The 21681-nt window shown below is 49.6% G+C and overlaps 1 protein-coding gene across 1 annotated transcript in view; it reads left to right on the top strand.

Annotated features, from left to right (window-relative positions):
• The first annotated feature begins 5113 nt into the window (after window positions 1-5113).
• Window positions 5114-21681, top strand: part of WDFY1 (WD repeat and FYVE domain containing 1) — a 66983-nt gene continuing 50415 nt past the window's right edge. The window contains exon 1 of the mRNA XM_040982806.1: window positions 5114-5316. Within this exon, the coding sequence (XP_040838740.1) occupies window positions 5180-5316 (137 nt within the window). The 5' untranslated portion in view covers window positions 5114-5179. The remainder of the gene's footprint in view (window positions 5317-21681) is intronic.

The following is a 21681-nucleotide window of genomic DNA, read 5'->3' as shown; positions in this document are numbered from 1 at the left end:
CACCGATCCACGATCCACACATCCTTTGATTCACACATCCTTTGCAAGCTCTCCGCCCGGAGCAGGTCTCTGGCACACGCTGACATATTAAACAACAACAACAACAACAACAACAAAAGTAACTGTTGGCATACTGGTATAGATAACACAAATTTGGCATTAACCTGACTCAGAATGCCCACCAGCTACTAGCTGCTCTCAGGGAAACCCAGCCAATTATCTACAACAGGGGAAAAATAAATCTTAAAAAAACAAAAAAAACCCCACAATAATTCAAATAACTTTTGTTCATGCTTGCAATCAAGCAAGGTGAACCTAATTATCAGGAGTTGGAATTGTGAGTAGTAGGTAAAACTACTGCCTTCAAGGTCAGCATTCCATGGGAGTGCTGGTTCCTGTTCCAGAAACCCCACTTCCTATTACATTCCCTGCTGATGGCCTGGGAACAGCAGTGGAAGATGGCCCAAGTTTTGGGGTTCACTGTCACCCACATGGAAGACCTGGGCTGGGTCAGATCATTGTAGCCATGTGGGGAGCTTACCAGAAGATGAAAGTTCTCTGCCTGTCTCCCTGTCTCTCTGTAACTCTTTCAAATAAATAAATTAATTTAAAAATGTAGTGCATTCATCAGACCTAATGAGATCTTTCTGCCCAGGGCTACTTAAACAGGCCAAAGACCTGAACACATATATTTGACAAAGAGAGAGAAAGGATGAGGGAGGAGGAGGCGGAGGGAGGAAGGCCCCTCCCTTCTACCTGAGTGGTCCTTGCATGCCTGCAAAGGCCAGGGCTGTGCCGGGGCCAGGCTGGCACAATCTGAGTTTGCCAATCCTGATCTCGCATCCTACTACTTTCCAGAAGCTGCACTGGTAGAAAGCTAGCGTCGGGAAAAGGAGCAGGAGGCTGTGATTGAAGCCAGGCACTCCAGTGTGGGGTGTGAGCACTTAACCATTACGCTGAAAGCTTGCTCTCTGGATAATTTTGAACAACTTTTACACTTGGTTTCTAGCTCATTTAACCCACATAGTCCTGCTGCTTTGAGACCTAGCCTCATCTTAGGTCCTCCCCTGGCTGCCAACCGGTGAGCATCTGCTGAGCCTGCCAAGAGCAGTACACACACTTCCTAGAAACTTCCAACTCCTCTCAAAGTTAATGAGGAACATTAGGATGAGAAACCCAACCATTTGCTCATGGCTCATTGCTAACTAAGAAACTGTGTGAGCTTGTAGGCCAAACGGCCTAGGTGAACTTTAGCACCAGTGGTGTCCAATTCTCATGAATCAAGGCCCACCCAAGTCTGATTACCCCACAGGTGGCTCCAAGTAATGCAGTGGGTGGTTACGCTGGACCAGAGAAGAGCCAGGCATAGGATATCCAGCTGAGGTAGGTAGGGAATGTGTGGCCTTTCCCCCTCACCTTGCAGGCTACCGTGAATTGCCCCTTTTCAAGCTATTGTGGACTGCCCCTATAAAAACCCTGTGATTGTACTGTTTGGGGCTGCACTCTCTGTAAGGGGTTTTGGTCCCAGTCAGCCAGCCAGCCCATGAGTCGGCTGTCTGCTCTCAACCAAGAACCCAAGCTCAGACATGCCGAGCTTGAATAAACCATCCTTGTGCACTTTCATTGACTTCAGACCCCTGGTGATTTCTAGGGATCTCAAAATCTGGGCACAACAAATGGGGGCTCATCAGGGATCCCCAAGATCATCAGGACTCCTCTCAGGCAGTGTGTGTGTGGTGAGTCTCACCTCAATTCTTTGCCAGTTAATTACTTTGTCTTGTTTTTCTTCTCCTTTTCTTTTTGGCCTGTCAGCAACGCCCATGTTGCCACGTACCCCAAGCTGAGCAGAGGGACTAGGGTTACAAAAAAGACAACACACAGTGGATCATTCTTATAAAGAGAATGCCACTTATTTGAGGTTAGCCTGCCTCTTTTATAATCTGCCTAGTTCCTCCCAGTATTATCCCAATCAAGCAACTCCCAAGCTCCCCTGAGGGCATCTTAAAAAAGGGGAAGCAGGGAAGAGGGAATTTGTGGTCAAGCTAGGGGCTAAATGTATCAGGCCAAGATTGCCCATCCTGTTACACCTTGAGAAACAAGCTAAGCTGTGGAGTTAACCCTTGGGAGAGCGGGGCCTACATCAGGCCAATTTTTGGTTTATTTTGCTCCCAGTGAGGGGTCTGGCATTTTCGCCTAAGGAATGGGGACGTCCCCTCCAGTTTTTGTTGTTTGTTTTTTTAACTTGGCCTAAGCTGTTTGTCCTTGTCTTGTCCTTAAATTGTTGCGTGTTCTGTGCTGGCTAAAGGTTAAACATTAAATTGGATAGCCAAATTAGGTGCCAAATTTTGAACTTTGAGGGACTGTGAGAGACCCTGTGATGATTCACTACCCAAGTGATTGCAACAGTTAGAGCTGCACTGATATGAAGCCAGAGCCAGGAGTTTCCTCCAGGTCTCCCACATGGGTGCAGGGTCCCAAGGCCTTGGGCCATCCTCTACTGCCTTCTGAAATCATAAGCAGGGAGCTGGATGGGAAGCAGGGCCACCGGGGTTAGAACTGGTGTCTATATGGAAACCTGGCATGTGCAAGAGGAGTTTAGCTGCTAGGCTACTGCACCGGGCCTAAATATTATTAATGTTTGTATGGAGGTGAGGGGATTGCAGACCCAAATGGATTACTGAGTAGGATGGGTGGGGGGTGGTGAGTAAGGGAAAAGCCTCTGCCCTCTTTCCTGTAACCGTGGTGGTGGTCATGGTGACATGAAGTGCCCCCCTTGACTGCCAGACTACGCCAGCTGCAGGGGACGAAGATGGGTCCCCAATATATTAGCCCAGGGATCTCCTTGGCTGTTCATATCTATCTTGGTGTGTCCACTGACATAGGTACTTGGTACAGCACTTGGTCTGAAGTACTGTTCCACTTTTAAATGAAGCGCTTGAGGTCTTCCATTGAATTAGAGCGGCCAGCGGTCCTGTCTTTCATGTGCTTCTGGGTGTGTTCATCCTCATGGAAACTGGCAGCAGAGGAGGGCCAGCCTTACAGCATGCGCTCTGAGGGCACGTGACATCCCCTGGGCTTGGGGGTTTGGTGGAGCAGTCCAGTCAGGAAGACCCCCCTCTAAGAATCCCTAACTGGGCTGGTCCTCAGACCTGACTCCTTAGCTTGTTGGCAGGTACAGCGACTTGCCCCTCACCCCTACCATCTTGGCCATGCACATGCTGGTGGGTGCAACTGCCTGGCCCTGCCTGCCCCTAGTCCTGGTTCCTGTGCTTATGGTGTAACAGCAGCATAGCTAGGGAGACCCCTGAGTACCGCTACCAGTCTGGTCTCCAGACCCTGAGCTTGTGCGCGGCAACAGGAGCATTGGTGAGATCATCTTAACTTTAATACCATTTTACTTACCTTGATATGCCTGAAATAGTATCATTTCAACACGTCATCAATATGATTACTAATTAGATGTCTTATATCCATTTTTCTGTGCTAAGTCTTTCAAATTCAGTGTTCGTTGTGTACATATACCATATCTCAATTTGTGCTAAGCACATTTCAAGAACTCAGTAGTCAGACGATCCAGTTCTAGTGCAATCATGATATAATACGTTTGGGGAGGGGAGAGTCAGGAGTGGGGAACTTTCTGGATTCATAGACTTTCTGTGTCCCCATCACACCTCTTTATCACCTGACAAGCTATTACTATCGGGCCCAGCGCAGTGGCACAGTGGTTAAGGTCCTCGCCTTGCACGCCCCGGGATCCCATATGGGTGCTGGTTCTATCCCAGCAGCCCCACTTCCCATCCAGCTCCCTGCCTGTGGCCCGGGAAAGCAGTCGAGGATGACCCAAAGCTTTGGGACCCTGCACCCGCGTGGGAGACCAGGAAAAGGCTCCTGGCTTCGGATCGGCATAGTATCGGCCCGTTGTGCTCACTTGGGGAGTGAATCATCGGACGGAAGATCTTCCTGTCTGTCTCTCCTCTCTGTATATCTGCCTTTCCAATAAAGAAAATAAAAAAATAAATCTTTCAAAAAAAAAAAGCTATTACTATCCTCAGAGGGTTTGATTTTGGCTTGTGTCATTTGGGAAGAAGGAAGTGGGACAATTCAGACACTGGGTATCTCAGGAGGTCATGTCTAGATATTTGAATAACTCCTACAGCAAGACCACGTAGAGGCTAGAGGCTGTCATTGGTAACCGAGTAGGGGTCATCTATGCGAGCAGGCTAAGGGGCTGTCTGTGCAGTTCTGTTTATGCAGGCTCATGTCGCGGCTGTGCTGAGACAGGACTGCAGAGGCCCTGTCTAACATCTACATTCCACAAGAAGAAGTGATGGCACGCAGCCACCTGCTGGCTTGGGCGACCGTTCCAGGCCGGCCTCTGGAGGCCCAGGGCTCCTTTCCATTTCTCATAGCAATGGCTTTCAGTAGATGAGCTTTTCTTGTCTGTGAGTGGGAATACATGAGCACCTACCTCTCCATCTCTTTGTTAAATTTTACTTTGTTTTTACTGGAAGGCCAGATCTGCAGAGAGAAGAAGAGACAGAAAGATCTTCTGTCCGATGATTCATTCCCCAAGTGGCTGCAACGGCCAGAGGTGAGCTTATCCGAAGCCAGGAGTTTGCTCTGGGTCTCCCACGCAGGTGCAGAATCCCTGGGCTGTCCTTGACTGCTTTCCCAGGCCACAAACTGGGAGTGGCCAGGATTAGAACCGGTGCCCATATGGCATCCTGGCGTGTGCAAGGTGAGAACTTTAACTACTAGGCTACCGCAGCAAGCCCTAGCTCTCCATCTTTTAAGACTATCGGTACTAAATAAGATAATACACATAAAGAAACGAGGGCAGGGGCTGGTGCTTAGTCACCACTCAAGGAAGGTCATCTACTTTCCAACATGCAACAGATCTTTCACATTTCTAAAAGCAGGGTGTATCTTGTAAACAATGGCTTCTTAGGATTATTTTCTGAAAGCTCAGTAACTGCTCAATGCTGAGTGAAGCCGCCCTCCCAGGCCCACCCCCTTGCTGCGCGCGGCTTCTCCGCGCAATACGGGCGCGGGGCGCGGCGGTACTCGGGAGCTTACGGCGGCGCGGCGCCCACGCGGCCCGGGTAGTCCCGGACAACCGGCGCGTCCCCGCCCGCCCGCCGTCAGCTGCTGGGCCGCCCGCCGGACAGGCCGCGCGAACATGGCGGCCGAGATCCACTCCAGGCCGCAGAGCAGCCGCCCGGTGCTGCTGAGCAAGATCGAGGGCCACCAGGACGCCGTCACGGCCGCGCTGCTCATCCCCAAAGAGGACGGCGTCATTACCGCCAGCGAGGACAGGTAGGGCCGGGCTGGCGCGCGCGGGGTCGGCCGGGGCTCCTGCGCGGGGTGCGGGCCTGGCAGCGGGGTGCGGGCCCCGCCGGAGCCCTCCTCTCGGCCGCGGTGGTCTCTCCGGCCCCCCGACCTCGGCTCCGGCCCGGCACCCCGGGGCCACAGCGCTCCTCCAGCCAGGGACTCCGCACCTGGGACTCCGTGCCCACCACGCCCCTCCGGAGCTCGGTCCTCACCCCACGCCTCGGCTCCCGCCCCTCGTCCGCCGTCTGTCTGTCCCTTCCGCAGGACCCTCTCCGGGCGCGGCCAGCCTCCCTGGGCTCAGTCCCCCCGGCGCTGCTCTCCGGGGACTCCGGAGTTTCGGCTCTGCCCTGCCCCCCATCGGTGCCCCAGAGGACGGGCCCTGGCTGCTGCAGGTCCCGGTGTCTCGAATTTCCTCATTGCCAGGATCCTTCAGGGCTTGCCTCTCTCTTCCTTGTAGTTTGCTCTGTGGCTTACTCCCAACTTTGCCCAAGGCCAGGCCACCAGGTGAGTTATTTTTGCCCCAGCTGCTAGGACCAAGTGAATTCTTACTTACTATTTTTTTTTTTTTAAACTACAACTCATTTAAAAATAGGTGCGTTTACTTTAAAATTCTTTTTTACTTACATCTCCACTATTGGGGAAAATTACATCACTTTACCCTAATGGAGGAACTAGTAACTGCACACAGGGCCATTCTTGAAATAAAAAAGTCTCTGCTTTTGAAATTTTATTTGTGCTTTATTGGGGAGACAGAGAGCGAGCAGGCGAGCTAGCTCCCACGTGCTGGGTTACTCCTCTGATGCCTACATTGGCCGGAATGGACCAGGGGGATGACTGAGCCAGGAACCCATCCTGCTCTCCTGCGCAGGCGACAGGGGCGTTCCCTGGGCCATTGCCTGTGGCCTCCCAGTAAGCTGGACTGCAAAGTAGAGCTGGCAGTCCGGGCCGGGCGCTCGGTGAGGTCCTGTGGGCACCTGCCCGAGGGCTGGCTGGCATTGCACTATTGAGCATCTTGCCCTGGACGGCCAGCACAGCCGGAGAAGCCCCAAGTTTTCTCGTTTTACGAGAGAGGGGACAGAAGCCTGCGGGGCAGCAGTGTTGAAGCAGAGGTTGGAGAAACTGAAGAGGCTCCCTTGGTGCCCCCTGGCTGTGGGATTGGATGGGGTGGCTTTCTAGTGGGCATCTATAAAGGCAGTAGTAACTGGGGTTGCTTGGTGAAGCTGTGCAGTGGTCTTGGCCTAGGGGTATGTACAGGCTGCACAGAAGCAAGCAAGGAAGGTTGCTGTCTTGAACCTGGACGTGGGGTCCAGCCTGTTGCAGTGCAGCCTTTTGAGGGTCTGTCCTGGAGGGGAAGCCGGAATCTGAAAGGGCCCAGCTCCCGTTTGACTTTTGCCCTTTGCTTTTGAATGAGTACAGGCCTTTTTCTGTCCATGACTGAGCTAGGGTGCCCAGCCGCCACAGCAGGTCTGTCCCCCGGGCAGTGAGCTGCAGTACCCTGTGAATGGGGCATGCACAGGGGCGGGGTGGGAGAGGGAGGAGTGTAGAGGATGGTGAAGGGTACGAGACAGAATTAGGAGATTTGCACAATAGGAACTTAGATGCAGGCAAACCTCTCAAAGTGAGCAGTCTGTTCAGTACGATATTTTATTCATGACTCATGCATGTTGAGTAAACTGCTGAATATTCGAGATTACTGGCCAGGAGCCGTGCTGATAAATGTTTTATGAAAAGTTATTACTAAGCTGTCCTGGGACCGAAATGTTCTGGCCAGCTCACTTCACTTGGACACAGCTGTTACTGCGGGACCCTGGGGAGCTGGAGCTGGTGCCTCAGCTTACCCAACTAGTGTTACAGACCCGTGGAGCACCCGTGAAGGTAGGGTCCTGTCTGGGTGGTGCCGCACTGTGAGATTTAATGGAAACACACAGTGGAGGCGTTTTTGTTGCTGGTGGTCATGTTGGTTTTCAGATTGAATATGACAGAAATATGTGCCATATTCTTCATTCATTTCTGCTGTATTTATTGAGAGCCAAGCCCTGGGGAAGCCACAGGGATCAGAAAACCACACTGTCTGCCCCCGTTTCACTTGGGATTCATCAATCTTGATGGCTCTTGACTTGATGAAACCAACTTGTAGGTCTAAGAACGCCCTCCCTCCCCATTCATGCAGGGCCACACTGGCCTTGAGGGAGGGAGAGATGGTTGACTCCATAGTCGCTCTCTCCCAGGGGCTGGATGGTCCCATGATGAAATGACGCCGTGTGCCTAGTGTGAAGGATGCTGGGAGACACAGAAGAGGAGACTGCTAGGCTGGGGCCAGGGCTCAAGGGCGTCCTGCCAGGAAAGCCATTGGTACCGGTCGTCAGGGATGGAGCCATGTTCTGTTGCAAAGCAGGAGCATGTGTGTCCCTGTCCCAGGCAGGAGAGGCGGGAGGGAGCTGTGGATGTAGACCTAGAGCTGCTTGCAGGGATACCTTGGTCCCCGCTGTTTGCCGGAGAGGACCAGGTGGAGTGTCACCCCTTGCTTTGGCCTCACCCAGCCCTTGCTCTTGTGGCAATTTGGGGGAAGTGACCCAGTGGGTAGATCTTTCTCTCTCCATCTGTCTCTGTGTATGTCCCTATCACATACATGGAGTATTTTATTTTTTTTAAAGATTTATTTTTATTATTTTTTATTGGAAAGGCGGATATACAGAGAGGAGAGACAGAGAGGAAGATCTTCCGTCCGATGATTCACTCCCTAAGTGAGCGCAACGGGTCGATGCTATGCCGATCCGAAGCCAGGAGCCTCTTCCAGGTCTCCCACGCGGGTGCAGGGTCCCAAAGCTTTGGGCCGTCCTCCACTGCTTTCCCGAGCCACAGGCAGGGAGCTGGATGAGAAGCGGGGCTGCCAGGATTAGAACCGGTGCCCATATGGGATCCCGGGCGTGCAAGGCGAGGACTTAACCACTTGCGCCACCGCGCCGGGCCCACATGGAGTATTTTAAAAAAGAAATCGCAAGGCATTTAACTGCAGCTGTTCTCTTATGTTTTGTTGGAACTGTTATGGAACATAGGATGCAAGTATATGCGTCGCACTGTAATGGCCATTTGACAGAAGACTGAAACACAGAAGCAGTAGCTGCACGAGATCCTGGGGTCGTCAGCGGTGGGACCGAGGACTGGCTGTGTCCGACTCAGGCCCCGCCCCTTTCTGCTGTGTACCTGCTTTTCCTGAACATCCAGGGGAGCTGGCGTCGGGCAGTGTTGACCAATGATAGACTCCTCTGGAAGCAAGGGATGAGATGTCAGGATTCTTCCTGTTTATTACTGCGTTTCACCTACTTCTTCCTTACCAGGATTTCTTTTTTTAAAGATTTATTTTTATTTGAAAGGCAGAGCTACAGAGAGAGAGAGAGGTCTTCCATCCCTTAGTCCACTCCCCAAATGGGTGCAATGGCCAGAGCTGAACCAGGAGCTTCTTCTGGGCCTCCTCTATGGGTGCAGGGGCCCAAGGGCCTGAGCCATCCTCCACTGCTTTACCCAGGCCATAGCAGAGAGCGGGTTTGGAAGTGTCACAGATGGGACTGGAAGGTGTGCTCGCCTGGATGCCAGCACTGCAGGTGGAGGATTTTAGCCTGATGAGCCACTGTGTTGGCCCCAGGAATTCTTGAGCCTGTCAGAGCTGTCTTTCTGATCTGGATCCTGTAAAAACAAAACCTCAAGCCCCTTCAGTAGCGAGTTTACCCAGTGCAGCTGCAGCAGAAACTGCTGATGAGAACAGAAACCGAGACCCTGCGTTCAGAACAGAAGTGAGACGTGGTGAGACAGCAGCCACCTGCGCCCTGGATAGATTGGCCTTTTGGACTCTGCTTGGGAACAGCACTGAGAATTTAGGCAATTGGTGGAGTGATGGACTTTTGGAGTAAGAACTTGATCATAAATCCTTGTAGGTAAGTTCAAAGTGTAGGCCTACTGTTCTCAGCCCCCACAAGTAGACGTGGGAGGTGAGCATGTCCACTTTGCCCTCAGGTTTCCGTGAGGCTGTGATTAAGATGGGCTTCTATAGAAAAGAGTCTGTGGCCCAACAGGCAAAGACAGCTTCTCAGTGTTAACTATTTTAGGACATTGTAATTAAGCCAGTAATCAATGGAATACAGAAAAAGAACTTTCAGGACCCGGTGTGGAAGCCTAATGGCTAAAGTCCTTGCCTTGAACGTGCTGGGATCCCAGGATCCCATATGGTCACTGGGTCTAATCCCGGCAGCCCTGCTCCCATCCAGCTCTCTGCTTGTGGCCTGGAAAAGTAGTCAAGGATGGCCCAAAGCCATGGGACCTTGCATCCGTGTGGGACCTGGAAGAGGATCTGGGCTCCTGGCTTTGGATTGGCGCAGCTCTGGCCGTTGTGGTCACTTGGGAAGTTGAATCAGCAGATGGAAGATCTTGCTGCTCCCTGTCTTTCCTCCTCTGTATATCTGCCTTTCCAATAAAAATAAATGAATCTTAAAAAAAAAAAAACAACTTTCAAATATTTTAAAATCATATTTGTTTTATTTAAAAAGGTATAATAAATAATATATTTCTTTTTAGGTATTTCTAAATGCGTTGAGATGACTTGGGGGAAATAGGTGTCTTTTCTGATTGTTAATGTAGAAACATCCCAGAATAAACATGTTGAATGTTGAAGTGTTGTGCCCAAGACGGAATCTGGTAGAGCTGGCAGTTGATGGTTATGTAGAAGGCCAGGGTGTTAGCTGGCATATTTTAATTGTCAAACAGTGTTAAAAAGTGGATTCTTCAATTTGTCCTGTAAAATCAGTGGACATGAGAAGGCAAGGAACTGGGTGCAATTGCATTTATTCCACTATTGTTAGTGAGTAATCCTTTATTGTCACACTTTTTTTTTGTTGTTGTTGTTGTTATTGTACAGTTAGTAACATGGGTTTACAGTTAAGAGGTAGCGCTGGCAGGCTTGAGTCTGAATCCCAGGCGTGTGACTTAGGCCTCTCATATTGCGATTTTCCCATCGGCACAGTGGAGATAGTAAGAGCGTCGCCTCATAGAGTTGATCGGGTGTGGTTGAGTTCAGTGGAAGAGCCCAGCCTGGCACAGGGCACTGTACGTGTAGTACCTACAGTGTTATTATTTGCATTTCTATTTATTTTCCATTTAATTATTTAAGTTTTATCAGATGCTAAATGTGTTTCTACTTTGTATATACGTATGTTGAGAAAATAACACTTCCCCAAAGGGAAATAGCATTTTGGGAGCTATTTATAAACTTAAATTCTTCTCATTGACTCATGCCTTTTGTTTGTTTCCATATTTGGTCACTTACAAGTCATGTCAGTCATGCTGGCTTCTCTTAAGAAATCTCCCTGCTCTGTTAGGGGTCTCTGAGACCAGTTTTGTTAATTCACTAATTCGCTGGGAGAATGGCCCCTCTCCCTCCTCTTCCTGTCCGGCTGTGTCAGAGCCAGAGGACATAAAAGGAAAGAACCAGTGCGTGGAACGCACTCCCCAGCACAGGACATGCTTAAGTCCTCCAGCACTTAGCTGTGACAGCACGAGGGAAACATGTATGGGGCGGAGCAGGTCATTAGAATCTCGCTACTTAAGGTTTCTGTTGGGGGCTGGATCTGTAGGCACCTTCCTCCTGGCATGTATCAAAACTCAAAGCCCCAGAAGGAAGGCCAGTGTTCAGTGTCCAACACTGAGCGCAACAGGCCACCCTTGGCGTTATAGAACGGTGAGACCCCTTTATGACTCGGAGGCTGAAGACACCAGCCAAGGGCCGGCCTTGTAGGCCCGGCTTTCTATGGACAGCAGCGCCAGACCTTCCTTAGCTTGTTCCTGCATGCTCGCCCCTAATTATCTAGGGCTTGGCTTGGCTTGTCCCTGTCCTCTTTGAAACCTGCTACTGCAGTGTCCTATTAATCAGGCTCGCTGAGTTCAGAAATGCCCTACTTGAATTTGTCTTACCAAGCCCATCTCTTCAACATGACTTTTATCATGTCTTTTTCCTGTCTATAACCCCTCATTTACTCCTTATTTCGTGTCTGTAAAAGAAACCCTGCTCAACTTTTCTTTCCTTTTAAAAAATATTTATTTATTTTTGTTGGAAAAGGCAGGTCAGGTTTACGGAATGAAGGAGAGACAGAGATCTCCTATCCCCTTGTTAACTCCCCAAGTGGCCACAGTGGCCAGAATGAGCCGACCCAAAGCCAGGAGCCTTTTCCAGGTCTCCCATGCAGGTGCAGGGTCCCAAGCCAGGAAGCAGAGATGACCATCCTTGAGGTGCATCCTAATGGTTCCATCCTAGGCGTTTCCCCAGCCGTTGGAGCCAGTCCAGTCACTTCCCAAGGGCCCCGCCTTCACATGCTCAAGCATCCTTCCTGGATCTGTTCCCGTGAAGCCCCCAGGACATGGGCCTTGGGGAGAATCCAAAGTCCTAGTGGTCTGTTTTGTGTTGACTTTCTTCAATATTTACAGTATCTCATCAATTATGGTTCATTAAGTTACAATCAGGAGTTAGTGTTGATTTGTGTTTATTCTTATCTTCCTATGTGGTCGCCATCGCCCCAGGACAGATCACGTGCCTCTCCTTATGGAGCCGCCAGCTGATGGATAAGTCCTCAGCCTGTGCTGTGTGGCATGCGTTTCCCCTTTGTGATTAACTTGAATAGTTTATCAGTTTTTTTTTTCCATGAGAAGCAAATTATAATTCAATAGGTGGTGTTTGCTTTTAGAATTCAGGAACTTTCTTCCCTTTTTACAATGTGTGTTCAGCAAAGCTTTCTGAGGGTTGGGGCATTAATGAACAAATTGACACTGATGTGATGATATGTTTTTGTCATACTTCGTGTTGAAGCAGTATTCTCGATTATTTGTTTTTCTTTGCTAAATTTATGGCAGCTTGCTAAAAAGAGTTAGCTTTCAGAAGATCAAGGTGAATCTACAGTGGACTGTTCTCAGAGAGCTCTTAGGGGCAAGTCATCGGGGCTTTCCTGTCCTCCTCATCCTCTTCCTGTTTGATCTCCCTGCCTTCCACCTGCAGAGTCCAGGTGTGAAGCCTCGTAGGAGAGCAGGCATGCTGGGGGTGCCAGCAGTGCCAGCAATGTTGATGAGGTGCGTTTTGGTTTCCAGGCTGTGAAATGTGGAGAAGCTCTGCTAATAAGGCCTTGTGCGCACACCTGCCGCTCCCCGAAAAGGCTTCTGTGCTGTGCTTCGCTCCCTCCTCGGAGCGCTCTTTTGTGTTATGTAAGCTTGACTCACTCCTCCTGCACGTGAACTTGGTAAAGTGGCATTTCTTTTCAGGCAGCCTTTGCCAAATCCCCAGTCCACCACGCCACCATTTCCTGACGTTAACCCCTTCTTGCCACACTATGTTATTAATGTTTATCTGTACTAATTAAATGATGACCTTGAAAAAGTTTTAGTACCTCCCCAGGTGTAGGCACCTGCCCAGCTTGCATTGCACCTAGGCAAGTGTTACACTGCTGAGAGAAAAGCAGCCAATAGCTTGTGGGCATTCTGGGCCTCGTTAGTGCCAAATTTGACTGTCAGTATACAAGGCATAGTTATTATTATTATTATTATTATTATTATTATTATTATTAAGATATTTAGGGAAGGGGGAACAGCAGCCAGAGCACATCACCCCGGCCTGCTGGGCACATCACCCCAGGTTTGGGGGTGTTGCAGATTACCCCGGAAGGGAGGTCTGGGGACAAATTGGAATGGGAGCAGTTTAGCGCATGTTTGACAGGGAAGGCATGACTTCTGATCTTCCATGGACCAGGCCACTGCATTCGTAGGTAGGCAAGGGAGCTGAGAGAGGATGGTTCAGTGGGGGCAACTGGAGGGCATGTCGGTGTCAGGCCAAGGCATCCACCCGTGTGAGAGACCTGGACTGGGCTAAGTAGTATTGCCTCCTGCTGCCTGCTAGCATATGCAAAAGCTGCAAGGGGAACATGCCTGGCTGGGATAGGCTGGGGTACCTGCCATGTCAGACTTGGCTGCAGCAGCTCCTGGCACATGTAAAATCCTGGGCCTCAGAGTGGGCCTAGTAGGGGAACCTCTGGGACTGCCCTACTGGACTGCTGCTTCCTTGGGTGAGCAGGAGAGCTGGGACTGGAGTCAGGCCAGACTGGGTTGGGCCAGGCTACCATACCACTGACATTAGAGAGCCAGAATGGATGTGAGCCAGTGGGCTAGGATATAGTATCAGCTGGCAAGTGCTGGAATGGGGTGTGAGCTATGTCAGCCAGACCACGGTATTCTTTGGCAAATACAAAGCCTGGGCTGGGAACATGCCTTGCAGTAGAATGTGGTGTTGCACTGTTAGGCTGAACCCTGCTTCTGTTGAGTACCAGAAGCAGAGCTGGGGAGGGCTAGGCTAGACAGGGCAGCAGCACCTGGTGGCATATATAAGGACTGGGTCTGGGTGCAGGTCAGGCTGGGCTAGGCTGCAGCAGCCATGAGTGTGCATGAAAGCTGGATGGGGTGTGGGTTGGGTTGGGCTAGGCTCAAAAGAGGCTGGTATGCAAAAACCAGGGCTGGGTGTGAATCTGGTGGGGACTATTGAGACTCTCCACAACTAGGCCACAGCACTCGCTGTTGTGTGTGAGGACCTTGTCTGTAGTGGGTTGGCTGGGCTGGTTTGCAGCACCGATCAATTAACATGAGATGCTGGGCTAGGGCAGAATTGACTAGGCAGCTCCATCCACTGGTATCTGTATTGGCTAGTGCAGGTGAGGGACCGAACCTGACTCTGCAGAAACTGGCACACACTGGGGTCACTGCAGGTGAGGTTCCTTGGGGGCCTTCCCGTGTAGACTGCTGGACTCAGACCCTGGCCTCAGGGCAAGTCTCATTGTATGTGGTCTGACCTTGGAGTGCATGTATCAGGACTGGGGCTGTCTTGGTTGCTGATGCCTGTCTAGTGGATAGCATGCCCAGAAGCACCCGGGGGACATGATGCCTGGCTCCTCTGGGCCAGCAGGGGACATCAGTTGCCTCTTCAGAGGATGGGAAGCAGAACCGAGCTGGACAGTCTGGCCAACCTTTGCAGCATGTCCCTGGGTCTGTAGATGCACCTTAAGATGATCTCTCTGAAGCAATAGGCTTCTGGAAAGGCTTCTCAACGCGGGTACAGTGAAACCAGCAACTTCTCAGAACTGTCAAAACCTCACATACCACCTTCAGAACACTCTTCCCCACATCAGGGTCTCTAAGGCGTCATCATGACTGTTCCCCAGCCCCAGGTGCTGATGATGTAGTTTGACAGCAAAAAGCAGCCCTCTCCCCCACTGCTACCTAGGAGAGAGAGAGAGAGAGAGAGAGAGAGAGAAAGAGAGAGAGCTGAAACATGTGTCCCACTCACCTTTCTTGGTATCTGACCCTCTCCAACCTAGTCAGCAGGCCACATAGGCGTGCATCCCTCTCCACTGTGTAAGCAATATTGCAAAGAGAATAAAACATAAAAAAAAAAAAAAGCTTCAACACCCCATAGTGTAAAGCTCCCAGTAGTGTTTTCTGTACTAGGTTGGCAGAGCTGTTGGATATAAAGCATGGACTAAAATTAAAAGTAGGCTCTTCCTTATGGCCTCCAACTGCGTTTCTGTAAGCTTGTTTCAAGACTTCTAGGCTGTGGAAATTGAGATTTTTTTTTTCGAAGAGTTTATTTATTTATTATTTGAAAGGCAGAATTAGAATCTTTTGGCCTCTCGTTCACTCCCCGGAAGGCCATAGGGCTGGCGCTGGGCTGGTCCAGGCTGTTGTGGGAGGTCCTCTGGGACTCCCATGTGGGTGTGGGGGTGCATTCAGGTCCTCCTCTCTTGCCTCCCTGGCCATTAGCAGGACACTGGATAGGAAGTGGAGCCACAGGAACGCCTCCCCCTATGGGAAGCTGGTGTGCAGGTGCCCACCCCTCCCCTTTACACTTTAGCGTGTTGCATGGGCTCCATACTTATGCAGCTTCTCTAGATTCCTTGAGTTCTTCAGTACTTGGGATGGGTTTTAACCACCTTTGTGGCTTAATACCTGGAAAAATCATGTTGAATCATGCCCATGGTGAAAAGGATACAGCAGGAATGATCCCTTGACTTAAAAGCAAACATTTGTGGTAAAAGAGCGAGCTTCTGTCTTCTGAAGGGTGGTACCCACTGGGGAAGGTGCAGATGTTGGGGTCATCTAGAGACCCTCCTCTGATAAAAATAGGTGAGGAAAAGAGCAGTCCAACTCAACCGAACCCGTGCCGTGGATCCTAGAAGCTGCCATGGTGGTTGCTGGAAGGAAGGGAAATTTTTCTTTTTCTCAGCTAGTTGTCTACTCTTGTATGAAAGACTGGTCTCTGTGCCTTTTAGTTTAGAAGATCAGGTTGACTCATGCCTTGCTTTTTCTGTTGCCAAAGGAGAAAGGATGCTTTCTGCAGGAGGAACCAAGTGCTGGAGGACTGGCTATAGGAAAGTCGCATAAAATATAAAAATGCATTCACCCAGGACCTGTTGTACTCATGGTTATTGAAGCCATGTGCGGTACTAGAATTACTTTTTTTTTTTGGTCTGTATTCTCTGGATATGCTGTCAGAGTGGAAAGAAAATATCCTTTTCCATAAGGGATAGAAATATTTGGAGGTATACCATGATATGAAATAGTAGCAGTATCCCTAAGAATAATTAGAAAATCACATTTCTTCAAAATTAGTGTTTTGCCCAGATCTTAAAAAAAAAGTCAAGCCCATAGACTTGATTTGCAATTTGTGTTGTTTACTCTGAAATTCTTTTTAATTAATTGAATAATCCCTAAATATCAGGTGAAAACTTAAAGATGCTAAAACTGGTAGTTTAGGATAACAATAGTTTTTGGAAAAGTTTTCAAAACATGTTAAATGAAAATGCTAGGGCCTGCTGCAGTGACTCAATGGCTAAATCTTCCTCTTGCACGCGCCAGGATTCCAAATGGGCTCAGGTTCATGTCCCAGCTGCTCCTCTTCCCATCCATCTCCTTGCTTATGCCTGGCGGGACAGTAGAGGATGGCCCAGAGCCTTGAGACCCTGCGCCTGTGGGGGAGACCTGGAAGAGGCTCCTGGGCTCAGACCCGTTGTGGCCATTAGGAATGACTGACTGATGGGAGATTGTTCTGTCACTGTCTCTCACCCTCTCTCTGTAAATCTGATCTGCCTTCATAATGTAAATAAATATATATTTTAAAAATGACATAGAACTTGACTTCGTGATTTTTACAGAAATATTGCATGCTTTTGAGTTTATCAAACCATGAGCATCAATTTCTTTTCTTTCTTTCTTTTTGCAAGTATTTGAAAGTTACAGAGCAAGAGAGTGAGAGAGAAGGGGTGGGGAGACACACACAGAGGGAGGGAGGGACACAGAGAGCGAGGTTGGCAGAGAGAGTGAGTGAACGCACACAGAAGTGTTTTCATGCTGTTGTTCACTCCTCAGATGGCCACTAGAGCTGGGCTGGGCCACACTGAAGCCAGGAGCCGGGAGCTTGGTATGGGTCTCCCATGTGGGCTGCTGAGGCCCAAACACTTAAACCTCCCTGCTTTCCAGGCTGATATCAAAGAGCTGCATCAGACGGGGCAGCCAGGATGTGAACCTGTTGCCCTTGCCGGCCGATGTAGCAGGCAACGGCTTACGCTGCTATGACACTGTGGACATGGACATGATTTTTAGGGTAATCATATCAGTAATACATACTGAAACACATGTATTGAACTCAAATGTATGTATGTCTTTGTGGAATTGCAGATTTGAAAATACTAGCTCTTTTTTTTTTTTTTAAAGAATTATTTTATTGGAAAGTCAGACATACAGAGAGGAAGTTCTTATAATTCACTCCCCAAGCGGTCATAGTGTCTGAAGCTGAGCTGATCCAAAGCCAGGAGCCTGGGGCCTTTTCTGAGTCTCCCACATGGGTGCAGGGTCTCAAGACTTTGGGCCATCCTCGACTACTTTCTCAGGTGGACATATGGGAGCCAGATGTGTGCAAGGCAAGGACTTAAGCCACTATGCTACTGTGCTGGACCCAAGCTGGTGCTTTTCAAAGGGGGGAAAAAACCCCCTTGATTCCCCCTGTGTTCCTATTACATGTGAACTGAAAACAGATGAGGCTTTACAAACTTGGCTGTTTTCTAATGTATATTTTAAAATTAACTCTTGAGAGTCAAGCAATGGGACTATGTGAAATTTTTAAAAGTCCCTCCACTTACTCTGTGTTCCAGGTATCTGTCTGTTTCAACATATCAAAGATCAGACTTCCTCAAATAAAATTGCAGTCTTACCCAGGACTGTGATCTGATAGATGCTGTTCCTAGATGTGCTGTGAGAAGGTGAAGGCACATCCGGAATCAGTACCTTCCAGAGAGGATGGAAAACCTTACTGCACAAGCGTGCTTCAAAAGCCTTGTGCAAAGTGGATTAGAAGACAATGAAAGATTGGAAAAGCATACATAGTCTTTTACATTTAAAAGTTCATGGAAACGCATACGATTAACAACTTACAAGTAGATTTCAAAAACAATTTTCCTAACAGAATAGTTTTTGCTGCGGTTGCATTTTGAGTTTTTCCCATGTATTATTCAAGAGTAAGAACTTTAATTCTGCTTCTCTTTTGGCTACTTTAACTTTCCAGAGACTCAAATTAGCACCTGGACAAAGTGAGACTCATACTTTATGTACTAACTTGCTTCTTTCCTAAGCACTTGGGCAGCCGGTAAATGCCAAAAGCCGGCTTGCTTTCTTTCTTGTTTTAACTTTTCCCATTTCTTATTATATTTTTGACAATCCTTACATAGTTAATTAGGGTAAAAAGGTTCAAGCGCTACAGGAAAGTGGGAAAGACTATCATTTCCACATTGTTTTTCTCTGTATCTGAGGTAAAGGGGGAGATGAAGGGACAAGTCCCACCCAGTCTCCCACCCATCCCAGGTCCCCGATGTGGGGCATGCTCTGAGGTTCTTGCTCAGGTGGTTTTGATAGCTCAACAGTTCTGAATTGCTGCCAGTCTCTCCATTCCAAGCACAATGAGGTCGCTGAAGAATCCACTGATTGACATAGTCCATCATAGAGTCTCCATTTGCCCAGTGTTTCACTGCCAACATATAGTTGAGGTGGTTGATTGACTTGTTCTATCCTCTGTCTTTTCTTGGTTAGGGCTCTGAGGCCGGCAGTTCAATTGGGGATATTCCCAAAGAAACTTTGTCTGAGGTGTTCCCAGACCAGATTCTTGTATGTACTAGCAAGTACAGGGCCCGGCGCAGTCCATTGCCCTGATCAACTGGTGGTTGCAATTGCTGCGTCAGTTCTGTTTCCAGCGCTGACTTCCACTGGAACCACTGGGTGTTGCAGTCCAGCCTGATTCTGCCCAGCACACACTTGGCCCTCACATAAACCAGTGGGAGCTGCAGCCTGATTCTGCCCAGCACACACTTGGCCCTCACATAAACCAGTGGGAGCTGCAGCCTGATTCTGCCCAGCACACACTTGGCCCTCACATAAACCAGTGGGAGCTGCAGCCTAGTTGGAGCGACCTACAATAATCCCCACCAGGCCCGTCCCCACCCTGATTTTCCAGTCTGTGTAGCAGACTAGTCCAGTCTGTCCCACATCCCATTTGGCTCTTGTACATGTCAGTGGGTATTGAAGCTTAGTTCCATCTAATCAGCTCCACTATCCAGCCCTCCTGGATGTTGTTGGGTGCCAGCCACCCCAGCCCCTGTTCTAGTTTTTGTGTCCTCCAGTGGGAGTGGTAACCGAAGAAGGATGTGCCCACTATTTCCCTCCCAGGCCACTCCCACTCCCAGATTATGTACTCTCCAGGTGGTTCTATGGTTTGATTTGACAGAATTAGCCCCCAATGCCAGCTTCTGCCAGCTGATGCTGCAGCTAAGCCCAACCAACCCTCACCCAGTCTAATTTTAGTTTGCACCAGTAGGAATAATCAGCCCAGCCTGGCTTTTCCCTGATCTAGTCCACATGAGGCCCACAGGTGTTGTAGCCTTGCCTAGTCTGGTCTGCACCCAACCCAGCTCATGCTTTCCAGTGGAAGTAGCTGTCCAGCAGGGGAATCCCCCCATATTTCCCCTGCTGGCTCTGCCCCCTCCCTTCCTGGTTCTCAGCACTGTGGGCACATCTGGTACAGGTAACTTCACCTTGCCCTTCTGCATTGTGCACTTGTTTTTGTTGCAACTGAACCTGGCTTAACCCGCACTGTTCTGGTGCTCGGTTTCGCCAGTGGATGATGTGAAGTGATTCAGCCTGGTCTGTCCCCAACCCATGCCATGTGTATGCCAGTAGGTAACTTTCCATGGCCTGTCCTGGGCTATTTCTTATCATGTTTCTTGCTCTTACCTGCTCTTCTGTGTCCTGCCAGAGGAGTTGCCCAGGCTCCTCCATCAGAACCTCTCCCAATGCCAGATTTCGTGCATACCAGTGGGTCGATGAGCCAGCCCTACTCAGTTCACCTCTTGTCCTAGCAGGAACAGTGGCTTTTCCTGACTGGCCTTCCACCCAATCTGGTTCTTACTGTTGGATGTTTCAGCCCAGCCAAGGCTCTTCCATACCCTCATTCCAGCTTTCTTTCTAACTTCAAGGTTAGATTGCTAAATCGTCTTGAAGGGATGCAAGTTATTTGGAACAGATAGCATTGTATTAGTTAGCTCCCGTGGTGGAACCAGCCACCTCAAAGCTCCCTGGTGGCATGGTGCTTGTCATTGTCTGTGAGCCTGTGGGCCAGCTGGGCAGTGCTCACTTGGACTGGGCTCACTCATGCTTGAGGTTCGGCGTGCTGATCACATCTGGTCTCATTCCCACATACTGGCCACAGGCTGGAGAATGACTCAGCTGGCACAGCTGGCTCCCCCTTGCCATGGTTCACCCTGCAATAGGCTGTCTACTCTGGCTCCTCGCACTCCGGCAAGGGTGAGTGCAGGCTGGGCCTCCGTGCTGAGAAGTGACTTGGGCACACTCTGCTGCCAGTGCATTGCCAGCCACCCATAGCCAAGGTCAGAGAAGTGGATTCCATTCTTGTTGGGAAGAGGGGAGAGGCACAGGGTGGGGAGGCGTTTTGTAATGTAGCCACTTGTCCACACTTCCTGCTTAGCAATAGGCAGGATTTCTTTTAACGAAGTAGCAGCTTTGGAGGGAGAAGACCTAGCCTTTAGCATGTTCTGGAGTTATTTCTGAGGAAAAAGTCACTTAATGCTTTGTTTCGTTATTGTTAAGGAGTGATTACTTTGAAGGATAAGGTATGGCAATAAAGTAATTTATAAATCTTATTGCTTAGGAGTTGTTTGTATTTTTTCAAAATTTGCTGTAGAAGCTGCTTTTCTTTTTTAAAGACATGTATATATTATATGTTTAAGAAGGACATGACTGTATTTACTTATTTGAAAAACGGAGCGACAGGATTGGTGGGGAAATAGAGAGATCGAGAAGCTGATTCAGTCCCCAGCTAGGTGTATGCCAGAGCTAAGAGCCAGGAACTGCACCGGGGTGGCCCACCTGTGTGTCCCACCAGGGGTGGCCCACGGGGTAGCCCACTGGGGTGGCAGGGGTCCGAGGACTTGAGTCATGCTCTGTCTTCCCAGATGCTTTATTCGGGAATTAGTTGCACCGTATGGGATGTTGGTGGCTTAACGTGCCAAGCTGGCCCCTGCTGCTTTGCTTTGGATGGCTGGCTTCTGTAACATTTTGAATCTGAATTGTAAGCTTCTTCTAAGAGATATGAAACTGAACAAAATAAGCGAGTGGAGTCAATGGAATGCCACACTGACATGGGTTTCTGCCATTTCCGTGCTGGTTCTCGCCTTGCTTCTGCCTCTTGGAGTACAGAAGGAGGCAGAGGTGTCTGTCGTCTTGCCCTGAAGATAGATCGTCTGGTCCCTGACAGACCACAAGTCTTTCATGAGCCGCGGTGTATGTCTGTGGTGCAGGAAGCAGTCTGGTGTGTATGGCCACAGCTGTGACCTGGGACTGAGTTCAGCAGAGGCACCTGTTTGAAGAAGCTTCGATCATGTACTACCCCTAGTCTCCTAGGATACAGAGCCTCTTTCTCCCTGCTTTTCTGCGTCTTTGCCCAGCTCTGCAGCCTTGCCCTCTGCTCTGGACTCCTTTGCACCTTCTACTCTCAAGGCCTCCGTCTCCCCAGGCACCTCCTGCCACCAGCTACCCCCACTGTGTCTGGGTTTGTTCCGGGGCTCCCTTGCCCCTCTGCACCGACCTTGACCGATGCGGTGGATTCCCGAGGCTCAGGCTGGCCCCTTGTAGTACAGACTCAAGCCTGACCCCAAGGCCTGAGTTCATATCAAAGGCAGTGTGGACCCACAGCTCCAGTCTATCTTGTTAGAA

Source organism: Ochotona curzoniae, unplaced genomic scaffold (genome assembly GCF_017591425.1).
Source record: "Ochotona curzoniae isolate NIBS_2020 unplaced genomic scaffold, NIBS_Ocur_1.0 contig_3643, whole genome shotgun sequence".
NCBI lineage: Eukaryota > Metazoa > Chordata > Mammalia > Lagomorpha > Ochotonidae > Ochotona > Ochotona curzoniae.
This window is presented reverse-complemented; position numbering and strand designations above follow the sequence as displayed.